Here is a 13452-nt window from a genome sequence, read left to right on the forward strand (position 1 = left end):
ATACCACTGACACATGTAGCCTGCAGTGATGGAGCTTACTCCTGTCTGAAATCTCATTATCCAGTTATTTCCCACCTGACTTTTGACATTCATTGCGAAATGTTGTATCAAAGCAGTCAAGTCATTCTAAACTCAAACGCTGTGCATTGTTTTTTAAGGATCTCCATAAACAGCCTCATTTCAAACTTCTGAATTTTATTCTAAACTACATTTCATAGTTTATTCTGTGTGTGGAAAAATATTTTCTCACTTATAAGTTTTTATATTGTTGACCTGAATAGGATACTTACAGTTTTCACTACTGACGTTACATTGTGAAAGCCTAAAACAATTATATTATTGGTTCTCCAAACCACTACAGCATAAATAAGCTGGAAATCAACTTATATCAGGAGGGTCATAATTTATGGATTAAAACGGCAAAAGAAACTACAGCTGAAAATTTATCTTGGAGTGAATAAATGACTAAAGTATCAGGACTGCATTGCTCAAGATCACCGATACCTTATGAACCCCATGCTAAAGGGGCAGACTCTCCATCAGAGAGAATAAACACATTCTAAGCATAGAATTTATCAAATAGGCCATCTTTAGTAGCAATTTGTCTTTTGATTTTTGATCACTTTGGATACAAGAAATGATGAGATTCACTAGAAAATATCTGTTTTTCAGAATAAATTGCAGCCACTTAAGTGTAACAACTGCTAGAGAAAAGTTAAACCAGAGAACTCATTTCATTTATTTTCCTTTTTTTAGACAAGATACATGCATCTCATGGTATAAAGTATATGTCCCTGGGCCTCTGGATGTAACATAAAAAGCTAAATGATTTTTTTTTTAAAACTGCTTCTGTATATTTTTAATTATCTTTATCTTTGCTGAACAAGTTAATTTGCTGGATACACTAAGTTAGAAATAGATTTGGTAGCAGAATTGAAAAATAAACCATTTTTGGCTCTTTCTGTTGCTGTTTTTCTCGTAATCAAAATACATGGAAAAATCAATTTTTGCCATATTACCCAGTAGTCATCTTCATAAACAAGTGCTTGAGTCTCTCCTCCCTTACAAGTTATAATTCAAGGGACCCTATTTAAATAATGACTCTAATCTACATTAAATTTGAATAAATCTTTTAATATTGAGAAAGCCATTGTTAAATAAACTGACAACACCTGGAATGGGGTAGAAGGTGAAGAAAGTGGTTAGCTTTATTTTGCTCTACTCTACGAGATTTTAATTATCTTAAATTTTACTCTTTGAAGTAAAACCACATGAAAAAGTTGAATCTGTAAATAGTAGTAGTATTCTTAGAGAAAAATAAGATTTTATATCCAGAATATCGGTTCAAAGATACGAAGATGAGAGAGGATGAAGAAAAATTAGCAATATTTGTTTATGTTTCCTTCATCACATGTCCTAATTTTCCCTGTTAGGGATTTGGAAATTGTGGGCATTTTGCATATTACAGTTCATCTGTAATACCATAATTTACATTGAGTGCTGAACTTCTTCATATGAGTCATAATAAAAATGGAAAGTAACATCCTGGATGAAAAGTGCAAGGTTAAAGCTCAACCTCAAGAAATAACAAACATATAATCAAACAAAACAAAATAAAGCATAATCCTCAATGACATCAAAATGACTACAAATAAAACATATTTACATAAATGAAAATGGCCCAACTTATGCAAAACTGTACAAGTTTCTAAATGAAACTTCTCCCCTTAGTAATGACTTTTTAAACTACATAGGCACTTTACTAATACCAGATTTCTGTAATTCATACTTCATCAAAGCTAAAGAATTCAAATAAAATCTTGGGAATGCCATGATTTTGATGACAAGGGGCCCTTTTTTTTACTTAGCTGTTCCAGGTTTAGAGTCATTTAATAGTGGGAGACAGAACACAGTCCTAGATTGGCAGTTCTGAACAAGAGCGATACTGTTCCCCAGAAGACATCTGACAGTGTCTGCGGACGTTCTGGTTGTTGCAACTCTGTGTGGTGCTGGTAGTGACTAACGGGACAGGGGGCGGGGACCCTTTAAGTACCCTACTCTGTAGAGGACAACAAAGAACTGCCTGGCTCAACATGTCAAAAGGTTGAAAATCCCTGCTTTGGATGGAAAGGCATTTGGGTAGGAAGGAGAATTTACCAGAAAGCTTTCATTTTTATAAGATATGTCCCATCAAAGCTTGAAGGAATACTTCAGGAAGTATTTTGGTAATGGCATTTATACAGAATGGTCAACTGCAGAGGAGAATTATACACCTGATTTTCTAGCATTTATAGAAGGAGCTGGAACTACAGAAATAGAGTTTGAGTTGTTGACAAAAATATCTTTGTCCTGTCAATACTGACAGCAAAGTAACTGCAGCTGGAAAGACTGCGGGCTCCGGTGTGGTCCTGGGTGAACCCGTGTGGGTGGTGAAGCTCACCGTGAAGTAAGGACCACGAGCGTGTAGGTGGGGGTACGGGTTAAACGGCACATCCTGAGCTCTCCTGACTGTAGCGTTCACCAGTGTGCCAGAGAGAAAATAGGCCGCTGATGCCAGACCCCGGGTGTTAGTTGGTGGGCTGTGTATCATATATGATTTGCTAGACATTTATACTAATGTTAGTTGTATTAAGATCACTCTGATCTTGGTATTCTGCCTCTCCCAAATAATAATTTCAGTCACAGTCACAAGGCTCTGATATACAAAGACCCCTTCAGATAATATAGCTCAATGGTAAGTCCAGTAAATCAGACCCTCCTGCCTTTCCATCTCTAGTTGAAAACTCTTGAGTAGGTACACGAATAACCGTTCTACTTACCAAAAAAAAAAAAAAAAAATGTCTACATTGCATCTAATGGCATCTGAGTTTTCCATAAAGCACACCCTTTGAGGATGGGAAAGTGCAGGAAGAGCTTTGGCTTATTTCAACACAGTTGTCTTACTGCTGTGTATGTAATCAGTCTTTCCACTGCAACACGGAGTCTATGGTAAGCAGTGCAAGACAGAGGAAAGGAAAAGGTAAGGGCCATGTATCCTCTTCAAGACAGAAAATGCCTTCTCTGCTGTGAACTGAAAAACGATGCCATGAAGTCAGTCCCACCCCACAGAGTACGTTGGAAGGATGTAACAGAAATTGTCTCATGTTCACAGAAATCGTTTCCTAGGAATACTGAACTCCATAAAGAAAAGAATTTTCTTCTTTTTAAAAACTACCCAACACAAGCACTTAAATATGTAGAATTTCATTTAAATAAGTCAGTCAACAATTTTTTATAAAGTATTTAACACTTCATTATAGAAACATAGGCAAAATGACTATTATAACCAAAATGAAAAATACTGTTCAATTTAAAAAATGTACTTAAACAAGAACCTGGAAAAGTTTATGATATGCATAACATTGTTCAAGCAAAATTGCACTAGTATTACATAAATCAATAGTTTATAAAGGCCTCAATATGGCAAAGTTTAGAAATAGGTAGTATGCATGCACATAGTACAACAAAAAGTCTCTTTATAAAACAGCAGTTTTTTTTTTAATGCTTGTACAAAGGGATAAAGAGCAACCACAAACATATTTCATCTGTTAGGTTAATACATTATGACAGCGAAAAGTCAGTCATGTCTATCAGAGGAACGAAAAGCCCTCCATACCTTGTGAATAAATCTTTTGTGCCTTTAAAGATATTTGTATAAAAATGCTATACTTTTTTTTTTATACAACTTAAATAAATCGTACTTGTTTCGATCGAAATTGGAAAACAGACAAGTGAATGGGGTCCATGTGTTTTGCATAACCAGAAGAAATCAGAGTACCAGAGGAACTGGTCAGCGCGTATACTCTCCACCTTTGATTACGGGCAGATCGTTGTTCTTCCATAACTGGGAAAGTCCTTGAAGGATATATTTTGGATAGGGCAAATAATCCATTAGTCATATTGTATGTTGAAAATATTTACCGATTACTCTGTACCATGATGGCTGTTTGCCTCTTCTTTTTGACCTAGCAAAGAGAATGCATTCCCGTAATTGAAATTCTATCATCAATTTGTGTGCTTATATATTACTCTTTAGTGTTCTGTGTGGTAAGGGGTTGGGTTAATCTTCCACAAAATGCATGTGACTGCGAAGAAATTCCTAAAACATGAGTGCCCACTGCCCTGTTGTGCTCCAGCTGGCTATTGACCTCAGGATGAAGGGAAAACAAAAGATCTTATCCCATAGCAAATGTGGTCTTTCCACTTTTGATTATATTTTTGCTATGTTCTACCACCTAAATATAACTATTGTTTATAATGTGTATACTTTTAGTATGTCACAATAGAGTCCACTAAATTTTGGAAAATGTAGTCATATGTGTTCATGCAAATTATTAATTTTCTATATTTTTAAAAGGTTTTCATCAAAATTCTCATCTATCACTTGGCAATCTAACGCTAATTTCAAAGCAGGTGATGCTGAACTTGTGAGGGCTACGTATTTTCAGCAGTCTGAATCAGTCTTAATGGGCACAAAGAAGAGAGTTGACCATTCAATCATTCTTCCATCAATCTAAACAGAAAATTAAGTGACATTGTATTACAGCTTTCAGACCATATGATGAAAAAGTGCAGAGATTCTCTTTGTGGATTAAGTAGAACCAAAATTGTTCATATAAAATAGATTGCTCATATTAACACTATAAAGGAATATGTTGTTTTTAATTTTAACAAATTCAAAGGTGTGTCTTATCAGCAGCATTGTTGTAAATTGTACGGTAGTGCAGTTCTTTTTCATAAAAATACCATACAAATGGTCAATCAATAGTCATCAGCAAAAAGGAAAACCCAGAAAACTCAGAAAACAACTAACCAGAAAAAAGATAAAGAAGGAGGTAATGCTGATGCCAAAACAAGTATAATACTGTTGGAACATACAAAAGTAATCCTTATATTTTGTACATTTATACAGCATATAAAAGGTATCACTGATTATGCCACTGTCTCTCTTATCCCAATTTCTATTTTCTTTGGAAGCAGTTCTTTCCTTTCATCAACACTTCCTAAGGAGTTTCGACAGTTTTGCCCATCCATATACAATTTTGCATATACCGGATTGGAGTAATTTGTTGGCTAAAGGAGAAAAATAAATAAATATAGTATTATTATCTGTTTTCAACACATTAATCTGTTATTTTCTATGATGTCTGTCTTTTAATGTTATCATTTATATTCAATGCATTTAACTCACTAAATAGTAATTAGATACATGTAATTTAAATTCTGTTCATAGACTTTAGTTGACTTTACAATAGTACAATATAACAACATAATTGTATGTTTTTCAAGTAACTCGTGACCCTAAGGGGAGCTTTGACAGAACATTAAAAAACAGAAGAAATCTTCATGAAAGCCGTATTCACTGACTTTACTTAAAAGCATAAAACATTAAACCAAATTGTCTTATTTCCAGTCCATACATTTCCTTCTCTTATTGCTATTTCAGTGGTAGGAAGATGTGTTTACAAAAAAGTCATCTAATTGCTCGGTTCTCATAATTTTTCATTAAATATGAACTTAAAAAATACAACAAGGAAAAATGAAAGTAAAATACATTATTGTATAACTTTAAAAAGTAAAGACAACATTTTTGCTTCAAACAACCTATATATGCTTATTATTGGAAATACTTTTGCATTCTTCCAAAGAATTGTGAAGGACATAGTCATCTTAATTTTTATAGATATTTATAGCATTTGAGACATACAGAAATGATCTCTTTCATTTGAAAAACACATACAATGTTCATTATTTTAATAGTTGAAACTTAGCCTGAGATTGTTGCCTAGTCGTTTTTTTAAATTTTGTCTTTGCAAAACAGAATGTTAAATCTTAGTTATAACAAAGAAACATTGTTTTTTTTGAGCCATGCAAATGAGACAAACATGATAAAACATGAGAACGAAAAACAGATGGGAAATAGGTAAAGGCTGTGAACACTCAGTCCTAGGGATCCTGACACCCTTTTTTAATCCATCTTCTGTCTAACCTGAACCATGTAACTTTAGACAAAGCACCTTGCTCAAGGAACTAGTTACTTAAGTTTTTTTAAAGAATGGTTTCATTACACCATTTCTAACTTCTGAATACAATGTCACATTTTGTATTATATTTTTATTTAACTGGACATCAAATTTGTATATACCAAACAAAGCATCATTATAGAAAATAAGTAAAACTAAACATAAATTTAAACTATTCGGTTTAAATGTCTGGTTAGATATTTCTGTTCTAAGAATAGCAAATGCTCATGTTTATTGCTAAGGAGTTTTAACATTTTCAAATTCAGGAGCAGAGATATTTCTAAAGTAATAACTTGCCAAAGAATAACATTTTATATAATCTTGCATAAGCAAGACACATAACATAAGCCCTCAATTTTAATGCAGTTTTGACATCTCTTGTTAATTAAAAATCATTAAAGAAAAGCCTCTACATCTAGTAATCATCTTTGATTATGAGGGGTTCTGCGATGGAATGGAAAACGAAATAATGAATTTTCTTCTCTCACCCCAGCAGTTAGTGGTCCTTTCAAATCAGAGTTTAGGTAGATGGGCGGCGCTGTGTGTGGAAGCTTGAAAGCACTGGACCCTCCCCCTATATACCTGGCCTGTATGTAAACAGAGAATTTTAGTTTCTGACCTAATATCATGGAACTATTTTCACTGACATAAACTCATGTTCAGTCATAACAATAACATAAAATATACTCTTCAGCCCTGGGGCATCAACAGTGTGTTCAAGGTAGTTTCAATATAGTTTCAATAACTTAGAAAGAACTATTAATATTAGATCAGTGATTCACAGGTAAATATTTCTATTAGTCCAGCTTACTGATAGACACGCCACACACCTAGAAACCTCCATTCATTTATGTTTACTTAACTTCATTCTCTCTCCCCTCCCAAAATCGTATCTTTGCTAACAACTCTGGGAAAAATAATCAGCCTTCCCCACTGAAGGTTTGTTACTTTGGAAAGTTCTGATTGTAACCCATTCTGGACACTCAACTATCTGACTGGTTGTAATTAAACTTTCATCACCATTCTATATTTTTAGAAAATAAAAATAAAATTTAAAATTAGATAAATCAAAACAAGTATCTGTTTTTGGGGGGAAATCTGACTCTCCAGTTTAAACCAGATTAACTAGTAATCAGCTTGGCTCACTGATGTCCGTTCAAGGGCAATGACTTAAGACTTTCCTAGGTCTCAGGGCAGAGCCAATCTGGTACACTCATATTCAAGATAGAGTATTTATTAGTGATCCAAAAGGAAAAAAAAAACTAGGTAAAAAGTTGAAAAATATGAAAATATCATGAACATACATATTTAAAAATATCTCAGATATCAACTCTTAACAATGAATGATCACAAAGTTTGGGACAGGGGCAAAGGTCTCAGGAAAAGATTTAAACTATAAAATCAGGTCAATATTGCCTTTTTATTTTCCCCCACAAAGGTCTCATTTAGATGATATTGAAAATACTCTAAGTAAAGATTGAGATGAGTATGTCTATAAAACCAGTAGGTACTAATTCCTCTTTTTAAAACTCTTCAAACTATTCTATGATTGCCTCTGTAGACAAATCTCTCTTTTATTAACTTTATTATTATTTCATTTCTTCTGATTATAAGGTACCATTGAAGTAGAAATTTTATCTATTTTGAAAATAATGAAAATATTTTACAAAAATCTTCCTTACATACAATGCAACTTATATTTGATTACATCATGAATATATCAAACCACTGTAACCCAGTGAATCCTCTATGAAAAACATTTCATCATTAGGTTGCTTTGGCATGGCCCTCTGCTTCTCAAAATTGTGTTCTCAAAATTACATCTATTAGGCCTAGGTGTGTACGCTGCAGTTACTTCTTACTTCTTAGGCAACAATTCATATTTACATTTCAAACATCAGGAACCAGCTAGAATCAGCCATCTAAGTCACATTTAATGTGATTTTGGTTAATCAGTCAGAAAATTGGTAAATAAATATTTGCTGTTATTTGCTAAATACATTAAAAATATATTTGAGGGCACTGAAGCATAGTCTTATCTTCCTAGAGTAAATATGAAAGAAAATTTAAATGGAGTATTAAAGAGCTATTCCTTGTAAGTACCCAAAATTGGCTTACAACTCTCCTTCTTATAAAAAATGTATAAAGTATGTCCTCATCCATTCATATTATATTTATGGACACTGTATTTATTTCTAAGAAAGAATTCAAAGATTATGAGAAGCCTATTATTCAAGATGTCTTTCTCCTTTCTACATGAATTATCAAATAACAATTTGCATAGTATGTACAGTCTTTCAATTTCAAGTAGAAAACACTGAAACTTAGGTTACCATAATTTATTTTATAAGCAATTTCAAAAGTGGGAGTTAGCAACTGAATTAATAATTTATAGTAAGTATAAAATTATTTCTAGTTAGGAAAAAAATTATACAGTACCCTCTGATGGTATAAAAATTGACTCATGCAATAATGATTGATTTCTTTTAACAGAAATAAATACTTCGTCAATTTCAGACCATCAATTTCAGGCTTAGGAAGTCTGGCCATGGATTTAGAACTAGATTGATAAGTGGGATCCTATTTCATTTCTATGGGAACAACTGCTGCTGTAAGAGCAAAACCATGTGGTCACTGTGATTATTTAATATAAAGGTACATTTTGGACAAAATACCTTTAATATATCAGAAAATAAATAACCTTTTAATAAATGAATAAGCTAGGAAAAATTCATTCCCTACAAGCAAATTGATGATGTTCTTAATTCATAGTAAAATATTCTATAATTATCAAAATCTGAAATATAAAAATATCAAAATATTCAGGTAATACAGTGCAGTGAATCCATGCAAGTTTAATTTATCTAGACAGTTGTATCACTTATCTATTTCTCTTAAAAGCTTCCAAACTGAGCAATCAGTAATATGAACTAAGAGAAACTAAAAAATATACTGTGCATTTTTAGGCTATATATATATCAGTGATATATCTCAAATCAATAGGAAGGATATTATAGCAGGTAGAAAGATATTGTTTAAAAGTGATCACAAACAAATCTAAGGACACAGCTTAGTAAACTCTTCATTGAAACATTATTGGAAATTAAATACTTATTTTGGCAACAAAATGCTGTACTCTTTTTGTTATTAAAAATAAATCAGTAATTTTATACTAGGCTGTATATTTAAATGTGCCAGCACCTCAACACATTTGAATACAACATTATTTTAAGTAAACTATATATGTTTATAAAAGAAGTGAGTAAATAAATATTACTTTCTAAAACATGTTACAGTAACTTTATTCTTGAGGTGAATGCCTCTTAAAGTTCTCTATTCTAACTTCAGATAAAAGAAATAGTGATGAAATTCAGAATCACATTATAAAGAAATGACTCAAGAACAGTAGTGCTCACAGGCCATCATCTTAAAATTTTACCTTTGTTGGATCTACCATAAAACTAGGGTCTAAAAGACCTCCATCACTGTGATCATGGTCCACCTCATACATGTTATAAGATGGATTGCCGATTTCTACATTTATTCCACCATTGATAATAGGTTGTCTTCTTATAGTTTTTGTCCTGGAATATGCAAACATTGTGTGAGTTGTCTAAATATCACAATATGGTGTATGAAACTATCATATTTGTAGCTTTAATGACTAGTTTTAATATAACTGATGAAAAGTTCATAAACAAAATACATTGGAAAAAAATGACATTTACTGAGTCACAGAGGAACAAAAACAAAAATATTAATGTGATAAGTTTTTTCCCAATCTATTTGGGTTTAACAATAAAAAATGCACTCAGAGCATATTCCTTGTAAATAGCAAATACCAAATTCATTGAAACCAAATATTCACTAATCAATTACCCTTTTAAAATCAACTTTTCCCCTTTTGTTATTAAAAAATCCCTAAAAAATGGTGATAAACTTTGAAATTGATTGTTTTCAATCCCTAAGTCATGTGGCTAAAATCGTCTTTTACATAATTCAAAAACTGATTCACAAACTCTAGGTTCCAGATAATAACCTCCCTTCAACCCATTCCTTATAGACCTTTAGAGCTGCATATTCACATAAGTTGAAATAATACTTTCAGAAGTATATAAAGTAAACAGATGCATAATTTGTGAATGAAACACACAATTCGTGACATACAATGCATAGTCATTATCATTGTACTGGCATTACTAATCTTACACATTAGTATAATAAAACGCTCTTTGAGATTCTTGTTGTTTCAAGGAAAAACTACCATGAATGCAAAATTCTACTGAAATTTTAATATATTCCCTTGTTATTTTTGTTAGAATATATAAACAAAGCCATTCCATCAACATAACATAAGGGGAGGGCTGTCTGAATTATTATCACTTAAAATGAAATAGAAGGATAAAATGGTTTGAAAAACATAGAATATTGCAGTTGGAATAAGTAAATCGTATTTTAAGAAGTTTTTAAAAATCACTGTTTCTGTAACTTTGTGTAATTTATTTACTGTTAGTCTAGAACATTGTATCTTACCTTCTTTTCCTTTTACAGAGCACTAAACCAATTATCAGGGTGGTTATCAAAGTCACCAAGAGGACGAGAGGCACAATGATGGCTATGCTTCCTGAAAAAGAAGCAAAAGAAGAGATGAACACATAAATAAAATGAAGTCAAGGTTAATAGAACTGAATACTTTATTACACCAAATCGTTTGACCATTGACATGATAAAAATAAAGCTCAGCCCAAATGTCTATATTCCTAGTTCACAACTACGTTACTGAAAAAGCACTTTCCTTTTAATCACACTTGATCTGCTGGAAATGTTTCTTTAGATACCTTTCACTTATATGTTACAATGAAAGACTTTGAGGTTAGAAATACTGACTTCTTTATCAGTCTGATCTGGTTCTCACCACGCACATTTACTTGCAATGATGTAAGTAAACTGGGACTGAACACACATTTCCACAATTTTACCGGCCACATTTCCACCCTTAGTTTTATTTCTTTAGCTGTAAATACTCTCTGGCCACGAGTACATGTGGCAAGTTAGTTGGCAGCCCAGCAAAACAAAAGGGACATCAGTGTTGGATTTGGATGGACACAGGCATAAACATCAGTTTCACGACTTACGTGAAGTGAGACTTAAAATTTGAAGCTCATGCACTTCACCTGTTAAACAGACATGAAGACCTACCACACGGGGCTCTTAGCTTGATTCAGCGAAAAAAAGGGGCAGACAGGATTCTCTTTCTCAAGTTCCAATTCCAGAGCAGTTTCAGCAAACCATATCTGGGGGGTTGGTTTATATTGCAAATGCCCATTTCCCCCTTTTTTTACTTATTTATAATAATGATCTTAGGTTGTATCACTTACCTTCAAAATGGAATAAAAGATCTATGGAACAGATTTTCAAAAGCGGTCAGAGAAATTGGGTCTTAGTTTTTATGCACCTGAGCATTTGGGAGAAGCAGAACTGAGAAGAATATCTGCCCTGCCCTCCATTTCTAGGTTGGCAATAAGAGCAGTCACTATTTTTTCCCCCTAAAGAAGAAGGAGACAATACCTCTTTGCTGATAATGGGCTCCACAGTAGGAAACACCTAGGGTCATGTATCACTGATGCAGGAAAAAAAATGAATGTAAGGGCTGCCTGATAACAGGAGAGTATTAAGTAGCTCTACCAAGTACCTAATGTTAGTGTTTCCAACAGACAAATATCTAATGCCCCTAAAACAAAGTCTTTTGTCTGTTTGAAATAAGCATTTGGTTGGCTCTGTCAAGTCAGCTTAATCATTGACTAAACTAAGGAACAAAGCAACACCCAAACTAATAGAAATTTAATGTGGGGATCCTGCATGGTTCAGGAATAAAACATTAAGAATCACTAGACATGTTAATTTTACTCTGCATATACATGTGCATATAAAAATACTGTGACAGAAATTAATGGTAATACTAAGCAGGAAAGGCAACTGCTTAGGGACTTCAAAGTAGAAACACAGATCAATTTTAATAGCTTTAGCCACGAGGTATCTGTGTGAGGTCATCCATATTGGAGATTATTTACCAAAATACCAAAAGGTCTTTATTAAGGAAATGTCATGTATAAGATAATCTTTCAATTTGGAACTTCAAAAATAACTTGTCTAAAATAACCAAATAACTCTTACACGCAAGAAAAAATATGGCTTGCCTTCTTTAGTCAGTTTCTAAAATGTAAAACATTTTATTTTTTCATGTTGTTACCAGGACTGTATACCATTGAGTGAGTTTGATATTGCATTACCTTCTTGGTTTTGAGAAAGTGAACTTTATATGAATGTGTAATTTATTAGTAATTAATGGAAATAGAGAATCTGGCACCTTAGATAGTAATTAACATTTGTTCACAAATTTTAAATATCAGTGAACAGCTTGGTTTCTTCATAAACTGACTTCAACTGATTGATCACGACTTTATAAATATCCTCACTTCATTATTTATCTTTTTAACTGTTAAAATTTGTGGTGAATTGGTGGGTGTAAAACACTTACAACACTGGTTTTAAGGTATATAAAATTACTTTCCCCTCAAGGCAATTATAAATTATTCAGAAAATTAGGTTTTATTTGTTTTACATAGTTTCTTTACTCCTATTAGGTAGAAATACTGTTAAGTATGCATGCTAGAAAACTAACAACTTTGTTTTTCTTTTTCCCATCACAGATAGCAATTTCTATCCCTTTCTTTACAACACTCTGTTTAAGAGCCTAGCATTCTAATATGTTTACATAACCTATCACGGTAACTGCGGTAACACTGAGTATAGCCAGTAAATAACACAGGGTAGCAATTTGGCAAGCATTTTTTGTAAAATAGTTCATATTCATGGAAACAACTAGGAACCACAGATATTTTTAGAATATAATATATGTATTTATCAAAATATGTATTTTTCCCAAGTAGTATACATAGCGGTAAATATCATATTGTAACAAAGTCTACCACAGGTGATTTTTTTTTAACAGTACATTGTTGGTGGACTTTTCTAAGCTAATTTAAAAAAAAGTGCACTTTGAACTTGTTATACATGGAGGGATGTCTAAATAGCCTTCTCCGCTGCCATTCTCTATTTTTTGTTTCTTTCTTTTGCTTTCTTCATAGCACCAATCTAGACTCACAATTATTTTCTAATGTTTACTTATTGGTTTGCATTCTTGTTCAACAGCTACTTACCCCTCTAGAATCTCAGCTTCCTCAGAAGAGACACTGTCTTACTCATTGATTTATCTCTGGGATCTAGACTTTGCTTGACACTTAGTAGCGGCTCAATAAATACTTGCTTTGGGAGAACTAGGACAAAGGCATTATTTTGCTGCATTCTGTTCTATATGTTTGCAAGCTTA

The 13452-nt window shown here is 32.8% G+C and overlaps 1 protein-coding gene across 1 annotated transcript in view; it reads right to left on the bottom strand.

Annotated features, from left to right (window-relative positions):
• Positions 1-1114: 1114 nt before the first annotated feature.
• The window catches only part of LRP1B (LDL receptor related protein 1B), a 1597029-nt gene continuing 1584691 nt past the window's right edge, over positions 1115-13452 (bottom strand). The window contains exons 88-91 of the mRNA XM_074363587.1: positions 10596-10686; positions 9502-9646; positions 6551-6649; positions 1115-5112 (exon numbers count right to left, since the gene is read on the bottom strand). Coding sequence (XP_074219688.1) covers positions 4972-5112; positions 6551-6649; positions 9502-9646; positions 10596-10686 — 476 coding nt within the window. The 3' untranslated portion in view covers positions 1115-4971. The remainder of the gene's footprint in view (positions 5113-6550; positions 6650-9501; positions 9647-10595; positions 10687-13452) is intronic.

The sequence above is a fragment of the Camelus bactrianus genome, chromosome 5, assembly GCF_048773025.1.
Source record: "Camelus bactrianus isolate YW-2024 breed Bactrian camel chromosome 5, ASM4877302v1, whole genome shotgun sequence".
Lineage (NCBI taxonomy): Eukaryota > Metazoa > Chordata > Mammalia > Artiodactyla > Camelidae > Camelus > Camelus bactrianus.